The following is a 24,411-nucleotide window of genomic DNA, read 5'->3' on the forward strand; positions in this document are numbered from 1 at the left end:
ATCAAGAAAGTCAATAACAATAAAAAGCGTTGAAAAACAAAGCTTTGCTTTTTACTTATTTATCTTTCAATACCAACTTGGTGATGTTGGCAGAAACAGCTGTAGGAGCATCAACATTAACCATCAAGAATGATTATTTTTTATTATAATTGGAATGGGGAAACAAAACAAAAAATGTATGCACACTATACTGCACAAAATAAAATACTGTAAATAATAAAAGTCGACAAAAGCATTGTTGCCAGATCATCTTTTATTCTGGGCTAATATTCCGATTTGGACAAAATTTTAAGACAAACAAATACAAAAGATTTAAGAGTTCCGATTAAACACACACCAACTCCCAAATCACTAAACTAGTACATATTTTCTAAAGACAAAGATTCCAGTGGAAAATAGGTCATGTTAACAATAGAGTCCATCAAATTATTTCCAACATTCCCTTGAGCAGGTTGAAATCAATTCCAAGAGCATCACCAAAAATTAGGAAATGCTTTTAGGTTCATAAGGGAACAGAAGACAAAAACTCAGGAGCCAATCATCCGCACGGTCCATCCCAGCCTAGTAGCATTGCCTCGGGACACAGCCTCTGGGTGTGGGACCGCACCATAACTTGGCCTGCCTTCTCCACGGTAAGTGCTTTGTCACAAGTCTGCCAGGGGGCTCAGCATATGCCACCAAATCCCTGGTGTATGCCCATCGTCAACATCTGCTCTACTAATGGAGGCAAGAGTCTATGGATGAACTTTTTAATCCTCATAATTTTCTCCTTCTCCATCTAACGGCTTCATGGCTGAATGACGCAAACAGTGGCCCTCAGTACTGATGACAATCAGAATATATCAATTTTTCCTCCATCCAGAAAAATGCAGGATTGAAGCACCAAAGGAGCCTCCACATTCCATGAAAATGCAAAAAATACTCATACATTTATTGTGATAAATGGAACAAGACATAATGTCAAACTACCAAAATGGAAGAAATGGGTGAATATAAAGACAAGACCATTTTTCATGACTCCGCCTTGGCTGTAGATGAGCACCTGCTTGTGGTCACCCATAATCTAATGCAGTTTATTTAAGTATTGGAATTGAGAACAAGGTGGTTATCATCTCGGCACTCCACAAATCTTTTATTTCCAGACAGTAGTCGAGTGTAGCATAACCCTCCCCCAAAACTAAGAAAAACATCTCCACTGGAAGTTAATACTTCTACACTTTACGTTCCCTATTTTAACAGAAGTCTCATCTTAGTCACGAACACAAAAAGTAGAGGGAGTCATAGCCTGGTAGCCCCAAAGCTTTGCAAAGACCATTTATAATTGATAAGGTCAGATATTGATTATAATGTGTATAACTAGTCATAAAAAATTAAAATCAACACTACGGTTTTGTATTGACCCTCCATGATTTATGCGACCCAGGCACATATGAGACATTTTAAATTACAGTGTTGATTGAATTATTAGAATTTTTTGTGGCTTTGTCCAAAAATGTATTCAACCAGAAGGAGTGTTAGATAAAATGCTTGCTGTAGTGAAAACAATGTTTGAAAAGATGAATCGGGAATGAAACTAAAGAATGTGTTGTGCTGGGAAAATAACAGACCAGATGCAACAATGAAAGGGTTATCAGGGGATCTGTGCCTGGTTATTATCTTGGGTTGGTTTGTGTAACAGAAGTGTCTTTCTTCAACACCATACATTCCTTTGAAAGCTCTTCTGAGGTGAAAAGTTTGGAGAACAAGTGATCATAGGATTTTGCAGTGGGCAAAGCGTAATGGTCTACAGACGGAGGTTAATTTTTCCAAATTCTGATCATAATTGTTCCAGTACTTTTTGATTTTGAGCTCACTGTGTTCCAGGACTTATTATTACCCGGCTTGGTCGTAATCACAACCTGACCACAGTTGTGGAGTACGTATTGTATTCGACTGTCAATTAGTTTGTTGGCATCTGTTGCTGGGCTTGTCTGTTTACATTTTGTTTGCATGTTGTTAAATTGATATTATTGGATTGGATTGGATAACTTTATTCATCCTGTATTCGGGAAATTTCATTGTGAGAGTAGCAAGAAAAGGCATATTTATAAGTTAGATAGTACAGTCGCAAAGGCCGCAGAACAACAAAGCAAAAGCAAAAGCACAAAGTACAAAGCAAATCAAAGTAAATGGGATCATTAAGGATCACCAAATCAAATCATTAAGACAGAAAAGCAGGAAAAACACAAAACGAGCAAGAGTGGACGGAGCTACCGCCACCAGCTGCCACTTGAAGGGCGCCATTTTGGTTGCGGTAGCAAAAACGGATACAGACTCAAAAGACGTAAAGTTGGACAAAAACTGGAACCACACACAGGAAGTCTTCCACAAGATGGAGAACTTCTGCAGACTGTGACCGAGGTAGAGAATATGCAGTCACTCTTCCAAGCTTATCCGCACAGTTCCTCAGTAGTCTGGAGCTGAAGACAACAGTAGCAGAGTAGAGCCCCTCGACTCCGTTGCTGGTAAGCGCCGACAGCTCTTTCATTTTATCCCATGATGGAATGGTTGGTCAGAAGTATATAGACAGAATATTGTGTTTTAAATTGACTGAAAAGAACATGATTTTTTTAAGAAGACACTTGAAATCAATAAAACAATGGGAACTTCAAAATTTGTTAAAAAAATAGAAAAACTGAGAAAAATCGATTCTTTGTTAATTATTGATCTCACACTGTTGAAATCTCATAACAAAAATATTTTATCTTCATCCACTTTTCAATGGTTTTGTGAAATTTGTGGAAGTCGCAAAGTCAAAGTGAATCCTTTACAAATCCATTGTTAATTTATGATACGATTAACGCAAGTTATAGTACATTATTATTTCAGATCCAACCGATTTTTCCGTACTTTCGTCTTTTTCTCCCATTAGCGGATCAAAACAGCAGGCCGCCTTTGAAGCCTCGGACATGCAGGGGCATGTTAAAACAGTATCCATCATAGAAATCGGCTTGAAAGTGCAAACTCAATTCTTTGTCAATGTGTTTCTCGATGGTCAAAAGATAGAGAGATGAGCTCAAGTCGCTACATAGTAGAAAGATGCAAGGTATTTCAAGACTAGTTTTTTTATTTCAAGTCTTAACCCCTAATGATGTGTTGTAGAAATGTTGATTCTTAAAAAAAATGTCATAGGTGCATCGACAAAGCCGTACCGTATCCGTGGCACCGCTTGACAGGGTCCCCTCCCTGAAAGCTGCTGTTATGACACAATCATTACAAATTGATTGCAAAATAGCTAACAATCATGATTAAATCATTAAATTTGTGTCTTTGCTTGAGAGAATGGGAAGAAAATTAACTTCCCGCCAGCCTCATTTTTTCTCTAAACACGAAATAATGATTTTCTGCCAGTCTAATTACAAAGCCAACATCTGATCACGGCCGCATCCAGAGGGGATTATCACATGTGCTGGTATTAGATCTCATTACCAGGCTGAGTGCAGAATTATTACATCTTGTAATTGGATGGTGAGATTTATATACAGATCAGGCCGCTTTCTGTAAGATTGTAATTACAGGCTCCATTGGTTAGCTACTTATCACTCAGCAGTATAGAGCCGGAAATCGCGTTTGATTAACCTCTCACCCTATTGGCGGGGGGTAACCGCTGTAGCTTCAATGTCTGTTTTAGGGACAACAACATCAAATAAATTTATCGCCATCTTGCTCGCCTCGCTGCCTGATTACATCTCACAGCTGGTGTACTGTCATGAATCTGAATGGTGCGAAAATGATCGGCTAATTCACCACTTACTAGGGTTAACCTTAAAACGGCTGTTGAGGTGAAGCATTGTGCTCCAATTTACTGGCAAATTTTCACTGGCTAAATAGGCAGTTATACTATTTTATTGTAGTCTTTAATCGTGTCTTGTACTTCAGTGTATCAATTGTTTCTCATAATGCTCTGTGGATTTAACATTTTGAATAGAGTTGGAGGATCTGTTCTTTTTATCCTGTTTTCTCCTTTTTTAGTGTGTATCATGTCTTTGTCTGAGTGATGAGATGTTTAGGGTTTGAGCCAGGTAGTCGTAGTTTTTACAGAAGTGTGTTGTAGTTTTTACAGATGTGTGTCGTAGTTTTTACAGATGTGTGTCGTAGTTTTTACAGATGTGTGTCGTAGTTTTTACAGATGTGTGTCGTAGTTTTTACAGAAGTGTGTCGTAGTTTTTACAGAAGTGTGTCGTAGTTTTTACAGAAGTGTGTCGTAGTTTTTACAGAAGTGTGTCGTAGTTTTTACAGAAGTGTGTCGTAGTTTTTACAGAAGTGTGTCGTAGTTTTGACAGAAGTGTGTCGTAGTTTTGACAGAAGTGTGTCGTAGTTTTGACAGAAGTGTGTCGTAGTTTTGACAGAAGTGTGTCGTAGTTTTGACAGAAGTGTGTCGTAGTTTTGACAGAAGTGTGTCGTAGTTTTGACAGAAGTGTGTCGTAGTTTTGACAGAAGTGTGTCGTAGTTTTGACAGAAGTGTGTCGTAGTTTTGACAGTAGTTCAACCTCATCATCCAGTTATTTTCCTTCTTCACTTTATACCTGTTCTATAACTTAAATCAATTCTTTTTTACACTTGCATGAAAACGCTGATAGTAACTTGAAGACCATGTGGCCATTATTTCTACCATTCAACCACTTCACCGCCTTCCCAGTTATAAATCGAAATAAATTAGGTCGACCAAGTGTCTTTTGTCTAAATTTCCATTGTAGTAATAGTTTTCTCTGTGAGTTGCTGCTTCAACAAATGGCAATAAGTAGTAAACACAGGGAAAATGTAGCCAAACCAAATGAAATACGACAAAAGAGGAATGAGAACAAGCAATGTGCATGTTGAATCGTGAAGCTGATGGACATTTGTGGTTCGTTGTGGGTGTAGGATCTTGCAACTCAGCAGGAAAAGATTCAATCCCACATGTCGGGATGACATGGTGGCGTGAAAAAGGGAATGCATCAGCACCTGCTCTTATGCCTACAACTCACTTTCTCTCCCCTCGTGCTCGGTTGCAATCAATACTGGCCTCCATTTTATGAGACAAGGAGTTAACTTGTTCAATTATGTCACAGACAGCTCTATTCTTTTGTAACAAGTAATCTGGATAGTGAAATCAATAGTGACAGGCTCACGGCACGCTAGCTAATTACATATTAGCTCCAGCCAATGGCGATGTGGCTCGTAATGGAGATGTAGTTCCACTTCATTATGAGAAGGACTTGGGAGGCGGGAGATCAATACCAGCATAGACTCACACATGTTAAAACACACATGTAAACGGGCTGCTTTTCTACAACTCCGCTACTTCACAGGTCCCCCTTGGGACCACTAGAAGCTGTCTGATGGCAGGCAGATGGGGCGGGGGCATTTGAGGGTCTGGGGGTCGCAACCCCCATCCACCTTCTCTGAAATAAATTATATTTCCAGATCCGCACACAAATGTGCCACGTTCTTCGCCAAACTGTCAGGCAATCAGGAGGGTAAATATACCCATTTTTTTCTGCCCGGCTTCTAAACACAAACACACACACGTCAGGGCACACAATTAGCACAGCACACTTTACAACAAGGTCACAATCTGAATCAAAGGTTGACGACTAAGGAGAACGGGAGGGTGAAAAACAAAGAAAGCATTGAATAACCTTCAGAAGCCGGATGGCGTCTTTGACCTCTGCAGCTAATTACAAATTAAACTGCATATCTTCTTTTGTTTTGGAAAAATATATATATCATTCAATTCTTTCACCCCTATTATTTTTATCTGTATCTAGGATTAACTGGGGACTAGAGGAGATGATTCCGTCTAAGCCGATGTTAACTGTAAAATTACACACCGCGTTCCCTTCTGCAACAAAAAAATGTAGCTTTAAGATAAACAATCTCGAGGAAGAATGGTGACGCAGAGCCTTTGACAACCAAGCAAGATACTGCGTGGAACATAGGAAGTGGTGCTTTCAAGGTTGAACAGGGTAAGAAAAGAAAAGAAATGAAATTTTTAAGTCGGACTCCGAAAGTATAGTCATAATATTGAGTAATAGTTACAGTTTTTTATACCTCAATGCATCAACTGTACAAGGATTCTGGGAATTATTATTACTGCCGTAATGTACTAAAGCTTACATGGTGTGTCATGTACTGAGTCACTAATGTAAATCTCTGCAGTAAATATTTCTATGAAAAGCAAATTTTAATGCATTAAAATAAAACTATTGAATACTGAATAGTTGGACAAGAAATTGATCGTATTCTTACCTGTCTGCAAACAATTTTGACCAAAGTTCGTAACCTCAAAACTCATTGGCCTTTAGCTCGGATTTATTTGACCATTAAAATTGTTAAAATGACTTATACTGTGGACAACAAGGTTAAAAGTCGACCTTTGAGATACTTCTGGTGAAAAAATAACAGTATTTCTTTAGATATATTGAACTCATTAATACAGTTTAGCAGGTTAAGCAACAATCGCCGTGACAGAAGTATCGTTTAGCGCAAGCAGCAGAACAATGAGGCGACACGATAACGCAGCTCCGCGGCATTGGACCAAGGTCCAATTAAATGCATTTTAAACTAAATATCCCTCAATATGCTTTATTGTTCCCCTGTAATTTCCTTGCTGCTATTCCATATGGAGCTCCCGGTTATCAAAGAAGCAGGCTTTATGACTTGTGAAACACTGCGGCTCATCAGTCCTCAGTCATTAATGTGCTAAAGATGAATGGCTCTGCAATGAGGGCACAGGCCCGGAACAAATGCCAGAGATTTCTAGCGAGAATGTATTTAAGACTGAGCAATCTGAGCGTCATTAGCACCAAGTGGTAAACAGGATTAAAAACGTGCAGAAAAGTGCGCATAAGCATGCCCTTCATCGGCAATGACACATTCAGCATTTATGAATTGTCGCTTTGTACGCTTTAAATTAGACATTCCTAATTATGACTAGATTAAATGAATCCCCCATAAAGACACGTGGAGAAGTGCTGATAGGAAAAAAATGGTCTCATACCTCATTGTTTTAGTGTATATGCCTAGATATAAAGGAAATAAAAAATATTTGGATTAGTTTAAATTTCTTTGGTTCATGAGTTAAATGATTCTATAGTCCAATATTTTCATAACCTTAAGTTCAAAGTTCAGTTGTACTTAGCTCACCACACCAAATGCATTGACCTGGATGATTAGGGAGGAGATGGTCAGCCCAGGTGGGGTTTGGTGTGAGGGTCAAACTATTTGGAGTGTGTGGAGTCATAAATCAGGAACAGCGGGAGGAAAGCGCAAGGAGGGATTTATGAAGACGTTGAGCTCGGCCTGCCCACTTGTGGACGCCGTGATGAATTGGCCAGCGCATTGCCAAGGCAAACTACTTCATTATGGCATGGCCCAGTGGTCATTAATCTCCCTGGGAGGCCGGCATCCTGAGGGGATCGCCAGACCAGAGAATTTATTCAGGCCTGGAGGTAGCCATTTCATTAGCCATTCAATCTGTTCATTTTCCTTCTCACTCACTCTTCTTTTTCATCTCTCTCTCTCAGCACGTGTTAGCCATCACCGTTTAAATGATCTCTTCACTGACTTTTTTCATCTTTTTACAAACTGGAGTCCCCTCAATTTCATTCCATTTTTTTTGCTAAGACTTTGTATGATAGCAGACATTTCAGGAACTAACCTGCTGGCTGTCACAAAACACCTGCCACATGATTGTTTATATAATGGTTTGAATGTGAATTCATTTGACAGACACTTGGCTCTCATTTTGGACAATGTCATTTGGTTTATGTGCTATATGACTAACTGACTTGTTACATTCCTTTTAATACAACAGCTCTGACTACTTGTTGGGATGGGGTGAGAAAAAGGTGAGACAGGACAGGGACTTCCCAAAGGTAAACAAGTACTGGCTACTTCAGGTTGTGTAATGGTGTTTTTACATTGGGCGAGAGTCTGGACTGACATGTTAAGGGAAAGCCAACACACTATTTAATTATTAATGGCCACTATTCAACATGTACATAGCATCATAACAAAATATCCACAACTGTTCTGATCAACAGGCACAAATAAATCCATCCATTTTTGTACAGTTTACTTTCACAGCAGACTTTTGGAAGATGTAAGGTTCACCCGGGATTGGTTTCTGATCAAGTGCAAAGTGCATAACAATAAATACACATTTACAGGTATACTGTTGTTAGGAGCAGCCTGCTATTGGTTTTCCCACTCGTTTGTCCCTCCTGCCTTGCCGTTGTGTTCGCGCAGGTGCGCGTGATTCATAATTAGTCCCTGATTTGTGTATTTAAACCCCACTGAGTTTAGTGTCATTGTCGGATCGTCTGCGTAAATTCCCATTCCCTTACCATGCAGCCACGCTACCTTGCTCCTCGATTCCACGTGTTTTCCCTAGTCCGGTTTGGTTTCATGTTTCGTTTCACAAGTCCTTGTTATTTTGTACGGTCCCTCCTAAGTTATTAAAGTTTTGGTTATGAGCACAAAGAAGAGCACAATTTGCCCCGTCCTCACCTGCTTCCCCGCGATTGGGCCCTAATCCCTCCTACCTCGCCTCGACGTCTCCCGTGGACGTAACAACTGTAGGTAGAAGTAAACTAGAGTGTACATCGGCTACCAGAGTAAACGCCGCACAAACCGAATCTCCTGCTGTGATGCAGACACCCTTTGACCCATGCAAACCGCTAGAGCATCAAATACAGAAACACTGAGCTTAATCTGTGTCTTTTCCATGTTACAAAACATCAATAATTGTTGTTAGCCATTTAACTGAAGTGGATTTGTGTGGAACCACGACCACTTAGCACATTATTCTTTTCTGACGGTCGAATGCGTTAACATTACACCACTGCCGCTGTTGTGGTGTCTGGAGTTCCACCACAATCGTTTTGGTGTCATGTGACTTTGCATTCACAAATGTAGACAAGGATAGTCCTCATCTCCGTGTTTCCTCACTCGTATCCCTAAAGGATTTAACCATATATATGTGCGGAATAATTTCATCAACCAAGCTGGGTCCCGGTGGAGCTTTTCCACTTTAAACACTTAACGGGTTAAATAAATAATGATGGCTTGCGCACCGCATGCGCTAACGTTAACCAGCCACTAGCCCCGGGTCCCACAGCAGCAGGAGTCCTTAAAGTGAATCATTCGCTTCCGTTAAGGCCACCGCGCTGCAGCTATTCCACCAGCAGATTATGGGCCTTTAAGTAGCAGCAGAGCCTGAAATATGACTCTGGGGCTTGTGGGCTGTCTGGGAGGAGGTAAGACCCCCTTGAGAGAGATGGAAGAAAATGGCAAAGACCAATAAGAACAGACAGTAAATCTATATAGGTAAGAAGACATGAGAGAGGGGTCATAACGGAAAATCACAACATAATGTAGAATATGGACTGGAATGGGAATTGTAAACAACATTCATGCCTGAACCGGACATCAATGGTTGTGTATGCTTGCAATTTATCTTATAAGTTATTTATTGAATGATTGCCTTCCATTAATAAGAATTTGGACATATGCGGATTTAGAAGTGTGCTTCCTACTAAACTTAATGTAATAGCTTGATTTTATCAGAATCAAAGATGACATCCAGGTGTTAAAGTTGTCAATCATTGATATAGACAAGTTCAAATTGGTCAGAAATCAGTTAAATTCCAAAATCCTAATACATATAAAAAAGTTTTAAAATAAAAAATATTTTTCCATTTTCAAGAGTATTTATCATAGTATTTTAAAGCACACACAAGGTTACAGATTTAATATAAGTGTTATAAGATTTAGTATAAGTGCCCTCTAGTGCTGTCTCACTGTGGAAAAGTGAAGAGGAACATGAAATTCCTCTACAGAAACGACACTTGAACATCGATATGTGGTCACCACCCTTAATCCATCTCCAGAGTAAAAGCTTCATTGATTTTTTTGCAGATTAAAGATACTGCAGGGAGCAATTAAAATGCCGCAGATGAACATGGTAGAATGTATAATCTCACATGTAATATGCTTCATAGAATGCATACTGCAGGTAAAATTACATTTGACACTATAGCAGAGACCATAAATCTGTACAGGGAATACAAAGTTAATCCACGTTAATAAGTGTAAAAACACAGCTCTGCCTTCTTTCATCTGTGGATTTTTTTCAATTTTTCTTCCTTCCTAAATCTCTTCGTCACTAGCTTCTAGTTTTGTTTTTCTTTCATGCAATTCTAATCCTCTCTTCTCTTTCGCATCTACATGTAAGCAGGCTTCTTTCCATTCCCCTTAACAGAGTCTCACTTGCCTTGTCAACCTGACAGAAGAAGAAAATGATTTGTCCAGCAGAATGTTGACGCACGCTTGGCTTGCGTAATTTTCAGTAAACCTGGTCTGGTCAATTCAATGGATTTGTGTAGCAAATTTAACAAAAAAACTTTAATTTTCACTCCACTTCAGAGAAAGAGAAATGGCGCAAAGTAGACTTGGTCCAGCCAGAATCTAAAACATCATCATGTGGATTAACTTGTTTGCGTCATCTTTAGTTATCCAGGCCTCATATTATCCTTGGAGGGTTACTGTGTGGTTAAACAAGGCAGTAAATAAAGGGACGGGAATCAATAGCAGTCAGTGATATGGGCCAAAAGCAACTAAATATGAAATACAACCTAACAAAATGGTATGGATTTCCAATGAGGTCACGTGACATGGGCAACTTTGAAATGCAAATATTAACTTATGCACAATGTCCTTCTCAAGTCTTGCCACCTATTGATCGGCTAAAACAAATTCCATTGATCAGTGAATATTTAATAGGGATAATTAAATCTCTGATGGAAGTACTTAGAGCCCATTTCCACTTTTCAGCATCTACGAAACCCCCACCCATTTGCCTGCTCTGGCTCATTTAAGATTAAGTGTGCTGGTCAATTTGAAATAATGGATAAATGGTTTAGAAATAGAAATTGGAGTCTGTTAGAGTCGTGTTAAAAATTATGTTCATATCTAAGTAGCTAGTGATCACATCCAACTATGTTCAAGCTTCAATACCGGTAAATCTAAAAATCAACTTTTGTACCGCATTTTGCTTTTAACATAACTATCGATTCCAATTTTTTAATGGCTAATGCAATACATACTGTCCTGTGCAAGAATGTACAAAGGCAGACTATAATTTCTCTCCAGAGCCTCATCTGAATGTGAAGGGTGTAAAAGAAAAACATCCCTTTCATCGAGCGACATGATTTATGACAATAACAGCCGGGCAAACAGGAAAAGGTTGCTGTCAGAATAGTAGGAGAGGGCAGATCTTACCTGCATAGACCGCTGTTATACAAAGTAGCAATCAATAGCCCTTTTATTAGTGTCTGCAATCAATGTACCAGTGACTGAGTGGGCCAATTAACAGTATTGACCACCGGGACAAGAAGAAAAGGAGAAGATGAGAGCAGAGCAAATGGGAAACACGGCTCTGGAAGAGGATTAGTAGCATCCCACTCAGGTCTTGTTTTCTGTAGCACGAGGGGAGAAATTCCCACAGAGTTTACAGTTGACGACGCCCTGACAGAAAGCAGAGGTCCCATATCTCCTGAGAGGAAGTAAAAATGTGTGTATTGGCATGGTTTGGGGGGTTCCACCGTTCAACAAACAACCCCCTTTCCCTCCCCATACCACGCCCGGATGCTGAGATGAGCTAGACTGGGAATGTACCTCTACTAGGCTTCTCACCGTCACTTCTGAATAGTAATGAAGTCATCAGGTCACCAGTGTGCATGCTCAACTCAAGGCTCCGGTCCCCTAGAGAATGAGCATTGTGACATCCTGACTTTGGCTGTTGTAATACTATGGCTCACATACTAACACTCTACACTTGTTACACTGCATATCTTGCTATGTTAATATAATAGTCTAGCTATTTCCATTGTGCTTCTCCCAATTAAGACCTTGGTTAAAATGGAATATATCACAGATATTTTTGGAAGTCTTGGCTGAGGTTTGGAAGCAATACTTATGATTTAGTCAGATTTATCCATGCACATCTTGGACACCAAGAGAACTGTAAATGGTAAGCAGCAAATAGTATGAATGAACAAAAATTTGAGAAAGTTACAGGCTTGCAAAGTTTGAAGTAGAAGGTCATGGCAGAGGTGTTCTTCAAACATGAATCTCTTTCAGTAGTTGCGCCTCGGTGTCGTGTTCCAAAGACACGCAGGTCAGAGGTGGGCTACCTCATGTCATTTGGCAGTGTAACACTCACCTATCAGCGTCTCTCTATCAGCGTTTCACTCAGACACAGTGACCTCTCCTTCCTGTAGGAAACTCTCTGGACCAGCGTGACGACGGCTCGAGAAGGTGTCATGGAAGGAGACCCCGGAGCAAGGCGGAAGGAAGAGGTTGTGGCGAACGATGAGTAGGAAAGAGACTGTAGGAAATGACAATGTGTGTGAAGTGATAAGCCTGCGGCAAAGACCCCCGCACCCTGAGGGAGGACTGGGGGCTACAAGGCTTTAGCCTCATTGCTCTGTCCTACCACATTCCCAGATGACCCTGACCAGTCATCTCAATGCCAGGTATGTGTGGACCAGACACAACATCTATCTGATAGGTTGTATTTATAAGACGATGTACAAGGTTTCCTCTTGTTTAAAAAGATGAAGACTTCCTAAAGTCCTTCACTGTACAAGCATGCGGTAAGCATATTCATTGGTAAGACTCCAGTGGCGTCAAAGATATAGAATTAAAACACAAATCCATAGTTGTGGTTTTCCTTCTGGCTGAACCAAGGACTAGAGAGGTGCACAGACAGACTTTTGTCACAGATTTACGTCTTAGAGCTTAGTGTTGAAACCGTTCCGATTTCAAGCATTTTTTAATTTCCCGCAAATACCAAATTTTATAAGCTTCAGGAAATTTGAGAACTTTTGTTCCTTGGCTTGAATCGCCTTGCTATTTGTTCCCAGCATGATAGCGTGTGCTCACAACAAAGTAACACATATTGCAACACTTCCACATTTTACTGATTTGTCCTGTCAAATATGATTTACGTAACAAGCATTCTCCTGCATTTCGCATTGCTTTGACCAACTTTGTGCCACAAATAATAAGCACATGAACTTCTGGTGGCACTTTGAGCATGTGTTAAATGTTACACTGAAGAAAATAAAATCGACACCAGTGAAGAACAAACACAGGGGTGAAAAAAAAATCACATTGTCCAAATTCACATATGACGCAGTAAGGGAAAAATCCGTAACAATCATTTTCTTTAGGTAAACAATGCAACACTTCTAACCGTCAACGGTGAGAATTATTCCACAGCAATTGGCTCCCTTACTTCCTATCGTAATCCACACCAAAAAGTTTTAGTGAAGCCTTTCAAAACAGATTATGCAGGCAAACATCAAGAGTAGTTATCCACATTGGCAGATCTCTCCAGTAAACACCGGGGAACCAAGACCAGATGGACCCTGGCCTTTTCCTGTACCCATTTCTCGCTTCTCTGAAGACTGCTAACTACACAAGTGTCCGAGAAATGAGCTTCAAGTATGGATGCTTTCAATTCTTAGGCTTCCTTTCTTCATATTCTTTCTTTCTATTTTACATTTTGGTCTGTAATATTACAAGGAAGAAATAATAACAGAAATTGTTGTTCGGTTTCTGTCACATGTTGTAGGATGAGGTTGAAAAAATGGTTCTCCCAAACTGCAGATTCGCTTCGAGATGTCCGACTTCACTCTCCTAATTTTTCAAGGTAGGTTTCTAAGTAGTTTCTAAAATTATTATTATTATTCATGTCCATTACATTGCGTTGCAGGTCGTAGTCTCATAGTGTACATTATTCTTGCCGTACTGCCACAGTGTTATTGACACACCCCGAATAGAGAGAGACACAACAAGACAAAGGACCCTAAGGCCCTGAGATAAAAGCCAGCACATGATGAACTCATGCAAGCAGTGGGGACTCCCTTTCTCGCAAAAGCAAGCACACATGCACAGGGGAGAAAATAGACACAATTTCATCCTTTTCATACTCCATCTCCTTTAGACACTCACAAGCACTCTCCACGAGAAGTTATTTCTCGCTGTCGCTGTGTGTGTGTGTGTGTGTGTCCGTGTGACAAGCAACAAATCTATGACACCACCACTGATAGCTTTACAGTTAAGCCTGAAAAGGGCTCTGGCAGCAAGCAGGTGCAGACACACACACACACACACACACACACCAATTGTACACACGTGCACACATTACGTCCCACTTACACAAACACACGCATCCCTTTGTGTTTGTTTGGGGAGCTCTGGAATGCAACACAAAACGAGAAGTCTTCACAAGTTGGGTTTTGCATATATTCTTCAAAAGTTAAAAAAAGCTTGAATTAGAAATAAATTGTTTGTCAGGTATGAGTGTTTCAGTTGTATCTAATTCTTTTCCACAATAAGAAGCTTGTCCTTAACCCACCTGTGTCAAAGTTGCGGCCCGTGGGCCAAATCTGGCCCGCCGCATCATTTTGTGTGACCCGGGAATGTAAATCAGGAGTGCCAACTTTCTGTTTTAGGATCAAATTAAAATGAAGAGGATAGATGTATATTAAATTTCCTGATTTTCCCCCTTTTAAATCAATAATTGTAATTTTTTAATCATTTTTTTCTGTGTTTTTAGTTCAAAAATAATTTTGTAAAATCTAAAAATATATTTTAAAAAAGCTAAAATAAACATTGTTTTAGATCTATTAAAAACTGAATATCCAGGTTTTTTAATCCAGTTCTTTTAATCCATTTATTAAAAAAAATCTAAATATTATATCTAAAATGGTCCGGCCCACTTGAAATCAAGTTGACGTTAACGCGGCCCGCGAACCAACCCGAGTCTGACACCCTTCCCTTAACCTTAAAAATGTTGGAATAAGAATTAAAATATCACCATAGATTTAAGTTTTTATGATCGTGACAGTTGGGGCCTTGGAAAAGTGGATTCACTTCTTCTTATTTTTTAATGGATTTTTTAAAACTATCATTTGAAAATCAACAAATGTCAGGGAACAACTAGAGATTCTGTTCAACTGTGTGTACATACAGTGAATTATTTTAATTAACTTGGCATCAGACTGAATGAGGAAATGAATAATTTTCTCTCTGCGCTGTGCGCAATAATTTTTGACATGGCCCAGAGATGGTATATTTTAGCATAACAGTCCATTGACGTTTGACCAGTCTGCTATTATTTCTTATTAGAAAATTTATTACTTCACATTCCACATTGTCTAATTTAAAGCTAATCTTCCCAACTGGTCTGTGTGTATGCGTATCAAATAATTCCACATGATGCGGGGCCTTCAGATTTATTGGCACATAGCAATTTAGGATGTAATGAGATCACACAACTCTTGGTAGGTGCTGCTCCTTCCTCACTCCACTCATACGTCTTCCTCTCTGTGTGCTTATTATCATTTCATACTGCCATCACTTTTATTAGATGGAAAAACTCCCCCCCAAAAAGGCTTTGTTGGGTTCATTAAGTCTGCAAATGAAATGTAATAAATAGAAGACTGGAGACTAGGTGCTATTGAGTGTTGACTTAACCTTTTTAGTATTTGTGATGCTTTGATTGAAAAATGGTTGCATCTCACAACCTTATTAGTCACGACCAAAGAAAAACGGAAGAGGGAGAACATCACCTTCTAAATTGTGAAGGACTTTGATGATGATAACAGAAATTCTCAACCTTAAGTTCGCAGAGAAATGCAGCTAGAATAGCCAGATGTGGGGTGGTTACAATTGGCGACTATTTCGCGAGCAAAAAAAATAGATTATTATTTACTCACAATGGATTAGTCGTCTTTTCTCTTAGAGTCCAGAAACTTCTATGCAACTGAATAAATAAAATGACTTTAGATGGAACTTGACTTAGCTTGCCCAAGATAATATAACTTGGGACTTACTTGTGACTTGAAGGTAATGAAATGTGACTTGCTTGTGTGCTCATCCGTGACTTGATCCCATCACTGCTACAAATAGTATAGGTGACGATGGGACTGTTCTGCTTTGTGCCTCTTCTTCTCTTATCCAATCGGGAGATAGTACTTTGACAATATCAAAATGTTTATACCCTATTTTGCATGGATGCCAGATTTTACTATCTTTTTTTAGGGGATCCAAAAGATGCATTTCCTTTTCATCCAGTGGAAAAGTTGAAACGTAGTGACAGGGTGCTCACTGTGAAGTTTCTGAATTAAACAATACAAATGATATTTTTTTATTGATTTTACATACAGGCATATTTGTTAATATTCATAATGAACATTTATTTTAATAACCTAAACACCTCCATGGTCACGTTAAGCTTAAAATGTCCTCTGGTGTGATAAAGTCATCAAGTCTAAATGTAGGACTGATTCCTCTTTTTCTTCTTTATTCTTTAATAAGTGTCATTGTGTGATGTGACACATTGCAGAAGAAGGGCAGGTGTACGCAGTGGTCAGTCTGCCATTGCAATTAGTGTTCATTTCAGCCTGTTTCAGGGAGATGTTCAATGACTTCTGGTGATGCATTATGCATGAGTGTGTCCATATGCACTTGGGCACTCTTGTATGTCCTTGTAAAAGAACATCGACCACCATAGCGAGCAATTACATTTTGGGTGCTGCAACCTTCTCTCATTGCGTAATTGCCCATTTGCACACCCTGAAGATATTTCTAAAGAAATCAGACTTCATATTTTGTGGTAGATTTGCTCTTTTTCTCATCATGATAGACATTACTTAAACCTTTCTGCCAGTAGGCATTGAAGCAAAAGTAACATTTACCCTGTAACATTTTGTAACATATGTAAATGCTGTAGCAACATGTTAACAGAAAATTAATGTAGTTATAATGCTTCATCTTAGAATCACAGTAATTTATTGGAAAGTTTCCTTTTTATGATTGCAACCCCCCAAAAACCTGTCCGTGTCTAGTTTTACCAAATTTTATTTAAGTTTTTTGCTTTTTCAGCCTTGCATTTGTTCATACCAAAGTTTACATATGAACATTGCAATTGCGATGAAAAGTTATTTTAAAAGTCTATATTTGATGTTGATTTTATGCATATAAATGCTTATTAGAAGTTCCTGCATGTTGCAATCAAAGGAGATCTCTCTTGGAGATGACTTTTCAGTGCCCCCTGAAGAGAAGGTTTGCAACTGCAGGCATAACTGCAAGAAATGAGGAGGGGGTCCTAGATACGTCAGTCACAGTCATGCCCACGGGACACCTTTTTGACAATTAAATCCACGTTGTCTCCCACAATGGTGACCCACGTGATTCCAACTGATGAGAGTGTATGCGAGGGAGGGGAGTTATTTACTGGCAATGCTTAATAAAGCTTAAAATGATTTCTACTTTCATTCAGTATGTGCATCATTCAATTAAAATGCAGTTTGCAACCACTCCCACCTCTATTATTTAATTAGACTGCTTTAGAAAAAGATCAGATTTCACCTCCAAGGCATTTTCACGCTATTATTCGCCGTTTAAACAAGGAGCGTAGTTATTTGTTAATTGATACAATGATGCATGTGATGTTGAATGGTCATGCGGGTCTCCAGGCATGCATCAATCACTGCTCTATTGACCTGTCAGAAATTAAGTAATTTCAAATAATAATCCTATAGTGGGGAATTTTTTCAATCGTGACAGCATCAGGGGTTGGAAAACAAAGGGGGGTCTTTGCATTCATTAGGAAAATGTTAACTTGTTTTCCAATATATTCTTGTGTATTTTTTTAGCCAAAGGCATTTCAACAAATTAGGAACAATATTATACTGTGCAATGGCAAATAAGTGCAAATTACAACCAAAAGGAAGCTTATTTATTTAAAATGTATGTATATATATATATATATATATATATATATATATATATATATATATATATATATATATATATATATATATATAATTTATAAAATATATTTGTATACAACACCAGAAAGGTAATTAAAAATTGAATATTTAATTACGTTTCTAGTCTGGAATAATGGTTTATGTAATTATATATATATATAATTATATATATATATATAATATATAATATTATATATTACAAACGTAATTAAATATTCAATTTTTAATTACCTTTCTGATGTTGTATACAAAACGTTACATCTTCATTAGCAGAGACTGCCTTTCTTTTCAAATAAAAGTACTTAAATCAATTTTGTGTGTGATTTTAATAACAAATACATATATTTTCCAAACAAAACAGACCTGTTCTCAGTGACTTCTCACTCTTTCCCAACATATAATGAGTGAATGATACGTTGCCATGGCGGTTAATTGTGCACTTTTGAATGTGAGCTTCACCTTAAGGAGGATACGGGGGTAGGATGGGGGGCACAGCTTTGTATTGGACGCGACTGGAAGACTTGATCCCCATCCCTTATAGTACACCACCGTGGCGTTCCGGGATTACAGTGACGTCACGCCGCTACCCTTGCATGGATGAATGCTAAAGAACTGTAGAGGCACAAATAATAGCACAAGCACAGTCCATATCTTGCAAGTCTTACGTTATCCTTTAAGCCTCCTTCGCCTAACATAACATTTTCCCCCCTACTAATGACGCTTAATTTCATTTCTCATCAGATCCTCGGAGGGGATTATTCATTGGTATAAAACAATCCGCGGCAACAAAAAAAAAAAATCTCCCTCCTATATGGGCGAAAGTCATGTATTATTGAGAGGGGCAAAGAGAAAGGCCGTGCGTGGAAATGCGTGGAAGATCACGGATTTGAAGTGGAATTGGGAACGATCGATCCCGGCTGCATGAGGAGGAATTATTGCTGATGCTTACAAAAGAAGGAGCGATGTCTTTCTCTCAGTTTGGATACCCTTATAATGCAACCTCGCAGGTAAGACTTTTTGTTGTTGTTTTTTTAGTCACTTTTATTTCCTAATACGTGACTTTTTTTCATTCCTTCACTCATCAACTCGTCTAATTGAAAATATGTGATTTGATAGTCAGTGTCATCCTCTGCATGGCGCTTTTGTTGTGGTGCCAAATATTGACATAGACGCACCCTTGTCCAATAACACTGAATTATGAATGAACTCACGTGTTGTCTTCTTTTCTGGTGACAAAAGAGATTGATGTAATTACGCAAGGTTTTGATCACATTAAAATAGACCAAAAAAGATCGACAAGTACATATATCTGACCAAGACAGTCCATTTCATGTTTTTATTTGCAGTTTGTATGATGAAAGTAAGTCACTGGAAAGTTTAGAGTGATTGATTTCATGCCAAACACATATTTTAACATAAAAATGCTGGATGCCTTTACTTAAAATAAAAAAAAAAAACATTAATTCCATAGTTTTTGTTACAAGTCAAGCAATAACACATATAAGTCATATTTTTAATATAACTCCACATCAAAAATATCCATTCACACAGTATGAATCCAAATGACACTGTGGTAAAAGTGACTTACCTCCAAATAAAGACATATGACGCTTTTTTGTGTCACAAACTAGTTGATCGGCATTTTTTTCTTTATTATTCTTAGCAAATATTTTCAGACTTTTATCCGATTGTTTTGTCCATCATTCTCTCTGTGCAGTTTTTCGTGTCGGCAAACCCCAGTACGACTTGCTGCGATTCGATTTCCAGGTCGGTGCCGCCGGACGGCTCCACCGGAGGAGCTCAGCCCCAGACCCCCGCGGCCGTTGCCGCGTCCTTCTGCTGCCCGGCGCCCTACGAGAACCGGCTGTTGGCCGGGAGCCGCGGCGAGCTCAACGCGGCTGCTCTCGGGGTGTATGGCTCCCCCTACGCGGCGGCGGCTGCGGCCAGCCAGAACTACGCCAACTACTTCCCCTACGGAACAGACCCCTCCGCCGCCATCTACTCCTCTCTGGTGGGCTCACCTTAGCCAAGTTTTACGCACGGTCGACCGGGGGAGAGGAAGGGGGGAGAGGGGGTGGCTGAGTTTAACTGAATCGATGCATTGGTTAAAAAAAAATATTGGGGGAAATGTGATGGCATGTAAAGGGAAACATATCTCGGAGAATGTCTTAAAACGTATATAGTTTTTATAAGTGTGTTTGTATAGTTTCATAAATAAAATAAAATAAAAACACTTTAGGAAGTTTCTTTAAGTTAGGCAAAATTACTGAAAATCAATATATTGTGTGTCTTAAATTGAAAATTATACTTTATTATTAGTCTGGGCCATGTTACTTTAGCTGATAATTTTGTAACATATAGTACTTATTATAATTTATACTAAAGTATTTTTTCTAATGTATTTTTAGCTTCATAAATGTCATTTGGGTTTTAGACTCAGAAGGGTCTATGATTAAAAATGTGTCAGGTGTATTTTAAAGTCGTACACTTAGAATAGGTGCTATTAAAAAATAGAAGAGGAGTTTTTCCTCAAATTTTGTACTTAATGAACATAAAATGTAATGGTTTTTTTGCATGAGTTATGATCCATCCGACCTCCCCTCAACCCTCCCAAAACAAACTTGCTCATTGATTGCAATGCATTACATCATTTTGATATTGTTTCAGGTGATAAAATTATTGATCTGCATCAAGGCAACATAACTAGTAGAATTGCAGTATTACTCAAACCTAATCTGAAATGTTTCTTCTAAAAAATTACCGTAAACCCAATGTAGACACTCCAGGACAGTTGTTTTTATAGTTGAAAATGTAATAATTTGGAGACATGCACGATGCTGAATGATTATTTTTGGGCTTTCAGAATCCACAGTACGACATGAAGGAGAGTGCAGGCACTTTACACTCTGGACTCAGTCAAACGGCTGGATACTACCCGTACGATCCATCGCTAGGCCAGTATCAATATGACAGGTAAGCTTTATGCTCCAATTTCCGTCCACTCTGTGTCAATTGAGTTTACGATGGCGTGCTTGGCAAAATCTTCACCGCTTCCATTTTTCATTCGCGAGACACGTTGGGGTCAACAGTCAGGGTGTTACTCTGATACTTAGCTTCATTTTTGGTGTCTATCGATTTCAAACATTAGAGGGTATTAGGCGCTATCCATCAGCTGAATGTCTATGTGTACAGATACGGGACGGTGGACTTTAACAGTACGGCCAGACGAAAGAACGCCACCCGAGAGACCACCAGCACCTTGAAAACGTGGCTCTATGAGCACCGCAAGAACCCGTACCCGACCAAGGGCGAGAAAATTATGCTTGCCATCATCACCAAAATGACCCTCACCCAGGTCTCTACTTGGTTTGCTAACGCCCGCCGGAGGCTCAAGAAGGAGAACAAGATGACTTGGTCGCCCAAAAATAAGGCTGGCGAGGATAGGAAAGATGACATCAGCAAAAGCGAGCATGACTGTCTCACCAAAGGTTTGTCCCACAGATATGTGTTTTCTATTTCACTTTCGTGCCTTTAGAAAAATAAATACAAATAAGTGTGATGGGAGAGTTCAAATTTTGTTTGTGGGTGTTTATAGTTATTCAAAACTTCATGGCAAATTTAGTATTCAGTGTCCATTGTGTTATTTAAGCCTGGTGTGTAATGTTTTTAAATGTTTAAGGCAAAGTCATGTATACTAACATCTTATATCATCATCAATTAATCAAAAAGTACACATCTTGGTCTTGTTAGTAATCAAAACTGGGATGAGGGGACACAGTTAATCTCAACTATGATTGCATTTCTTTAGAATTTGTCGTTAGGAAAGTAAGAGCTAACATTTTCAATGCAAGGTGTTTATTATTATTATTCACCAATTAGTCACGATAGCTTGAACCTATGTAAAGATTTAGGGATTTTTTTACAATGATAAAATTACTAAATATAATCAATCAAACTTTTGAAAAATAGCACTTGCACATTATAGTGCATGTTACTTCATTGTACAGTATATGCTCAATTGCCAAAGCAGTTTTAAAATTGGATTCCTTGGCTTTATGGACATATGTTGAAGTAAATTGGGGAATTTTATTTGATCGATCTATACTTTTCTTATAGATTCCACTGATTGTAAAGAAGAAAAAGATTTGCATCTTAGCGATTTGGATGACATGGACGAGGAAGAGTGTGACAAGCTGGATGGCGAATGTGAAAAGGTGGTCACAGACGAGACCGTTGCGCTCCCCGTCTCAGCCCTCAAGAGAGACTGCACCTCAGAACTACACTTGAATGTGTCAAATAGCTTCCACCACACGTTCCCCTGCACAATCAAAACCACCCTCCCTACACTTCCCGCTGACTTCTTGGATCCCATAGGGTCCAAGACCCCATCTACAGCGGGAACCTTGACCTCGTCTCACTGTGAAGCATCAGACAAGCCTCGGATTTGGTCGCTGGCCCGTACAGCGGCGTCGGGTGTTATTTTGAGCCCGCAGCACGTGTCCGAGCTCAGGACAAGCAACCTGAGTGGCGACTGCCAGCTCCAGAGGTTGGCGGGGTCCCCAGGAGTTCCCAGTGGACAATGCGGGCTCATGAGAGGCCTCCAGGAAGTTAATAGCATCCCAGGCAGTGTGACCCCATTTCCCGAGGCACCCCCTTTGCACTCTACAGTCTACGGGCCAGGCAACTACAATCATAAGGGCATCCAGTTGCATTGTCCCTCCTATGCCACGCTTCCAGATAGGGGACAATTTTCCCCTCCTGAAGGTACAGTATGTGTGCTTTAACAACATTTTGGGGTATTTTGCGAGGAAAAAAAAGACAATCCTCTCAGATGTGTTTCTTTTTTACGGTATGCAGGATTCTCTGGTGCTAAAGCAGCGGAGACGTCATCAGACATCAGCCAAACTTGTATATCCTTACACGAGGACAAGGTCACTGCATTCAGGCCGGTGATGAAGAGGTGAATACACACAAAAAGTATAATAGAAACCAATTATTTAGGGGCGTCTCGATGAATTTGATCATGGAAAAGTCCTTGTTTAAGGGGTTCAATTAAGAAGTGAAAGTTATATCTACTACAGTCTACCTTGACTTACAAATGTATTTACAAGGCTTACCGTATTTTGCTGTTTAGTATACCCCCCATTTAATATACCCGGGTATATTAAACAGCTTGGGTATACTAAATGGCGCACAAACGGGAAGGTACGATCCACTACACACTCTTTATGCCGTGACGGGGTGCATCAATGTTTTGCAGACTAAAACTACTTACTCCTCCGGTTAAAACTACTTACTGCTGAATAAAGTCTGACTTGGAATTTTAATGAACTTAAGCATCTATAATTATGCCCCCATGAACACCATACAAATCTTGCCAAAAAAGCTGAGTTGCCGTTTAATTTACCTGGGTATATTAAATGGCAGGGGTATATTAAATGGCGCACACACGGGAGGTTCAAAAAAGCAAAAATAATTTAATATACCAGGGTATATTAAACGGAAAAATACGGTAGGTGCATTTTCATTTTGTGTTGTGAGCTAAAATTAAAATTATGAGCAGGTATGTTTAAAATAGTCCGGTCAACTTCATTGTCATTTAAATACATGGTGAAATAAAGAAAAGGCGATGCACATTTACGTAGTTAAAATATATATAAAATGTGGAAATTTATACTTTCCTTCTGGTTTCACATAAAAACATGCTATGCTACACCTTTATTGAATCATGTCGGATTCTGCAGGTATATCTAATGAGGTTAATTCTAAATCACATTGTATTATACTGCAGACTAAACAAAATCCAAATGTATACTATTGTCGAAGTGCAATTTTAGTGACTTTAATGACAAATTCGTATTTTTCTCTCTAGATGAATGGAGGTCATACAACAAATCGGGAATTAATTATGCACTAAGAGGCACATACTGTAGGCCTCAGTGGGACACGTAAGCACTGCATCTTGCAGTCGGAACTATCAAACTTTGGAAAATTTTGCACAATTGTTGTTTTTTATGTGGTGTTGAAGAGTTTATGCAAAAAATCGTACATGGAAAATGTATGACAATTTGTGTGTGGCAATCGTGTATGGTTACAAACCAATTTATTTATTCATGTATTTATTTTTCAGCGTGTTCTCTGTGTCTACGTTTTCAGCGTTCTGTTAAGAAATGTGTATTGTTGTTGTGGGAAAAAAATGGGTGGAGATGAAGTCACCGTAAAATGTTTTGTGTTGTCAATGTGTTAAAATGTGAATTGCATTTTTTATTTATCTGTTCCTTTTGTATTTAAGACAATAAATTTTTCCAAGAATGTTGTCTCTTTAGGGGTTTTTTTTTGCGGAGAACTGAGGGTAAGGGGACCGCTACTCAAATATGTAAGATGCCAATTTGATCAAAGGTGACTCTTCTTCTCAATGCGCATGATTTAATTCCACAAGTTTTAGAAGAAAGGCATCATCGTAGTGGTTTAATCACCGATGGCGTGGAGCGCTTTGTAGCGAAAGCACGACAATGCATGCTGAATGATTGCATGTCCCCTG

The 24,411-nt window shown here is 39.1% G+C and overlaps 1 protein-coding gene across 3 annotated transcripts; it reads left to right on the plus strand.

Moving 5' to 3' along the window:
* The first annotated feature begins 2,379 nt into the window (after positions 1–2,379).
* On the plus strand, positions 2,380–24,182 carry irx6a (iroquois homeobox 6a). Of its 3 annotated transcripts, XR_013297206.1 has the most exons (10): positions 2,380–2,504; positions 12,306–12,560; positions 13,417–13,533; positions 13,664–13,741; positions 18,612–18,877; positions 19,588–19,881; positions 20,734–20,843; positions 21,063–21,358; positions 21,987–22,830; positions 23,743–24,182. XR_013297206.1 is itself a non-coding variant. In XM_077588570.1 (6 exons), exons 1-6 carry the CDS (start codon positions 18,812–18,814, stop codon positions 22,832–22,834), a joined length of 1,521 nt encoding a protein of 506 aa, XP_077444696.1. In that variant the 5' UTR covers positions 18,458–18,811; the 3' UTR covers positions 22,835–23,005. The 3 variants fall into 3 exon arrangements, 1 of the variants encoding a protein (XP_077444696.1); XR_013297207.1 differs by lacking the exons at positions 2,380–2,504; positions 12,306–12,560; positions 13,417–13,533; positions 13,664–13,741 and having other exon boundaries at positions 18,458–18,877; positions 19,638–19,881; XM_077588570.1 differs by lacking the exons at positions 2,380–2,504; positions 12,306–12,560; positions 13,417–13,533; positions 13,664–13,741; positions 23,743–24,182 and having other exon boundaries at positions 18,458–18,877; positions 21,987–22,634; positions 22,728–23,005.
* The last annotated feature ends 229 nt before the right edge of the window (positions 24,183–24,411 follow it).

Source organism: Stigmatopora argus, chromosome 2, assembly GCF_051989625.1.
Source record: "Stigmatopora argus isolate UIUO_Sarg chromosome 2, RoL_Sarg_1.0, whole genome shotgun sequence".
Taxonomy (NCBI): Eukaryota; Metazoa; Chordata; class Actinopteri; order Syngnathiformes; family Syngnathidae; genus Stigmatopora; species Stigmatopora argus.

Bases quoted from the DNA above. Each gene is read 5' to 3' on its own strand.
- irx6a (XM_077588570.1), top strand. From the start codon at position 18,812: ATGCTTACAAAAGAAGGAGCGATGTCTTTCTCTCAGTTTGGATACCCT. The intron at 18,878-19,587 runs GTAAGACTTTTT...CTCTCTGTGCAG, and splicing joins CTTATAATGCAACCTCGCAG to TTTTTCGTGTCGGCAAACCC. The intron at 20,844-21,062 runs GTAAGCTTTATG...CTATGTGTACAG, and splicing joins GGCCAGTATCAATATGACAG to ATACGGGACGGTGGACTTTA.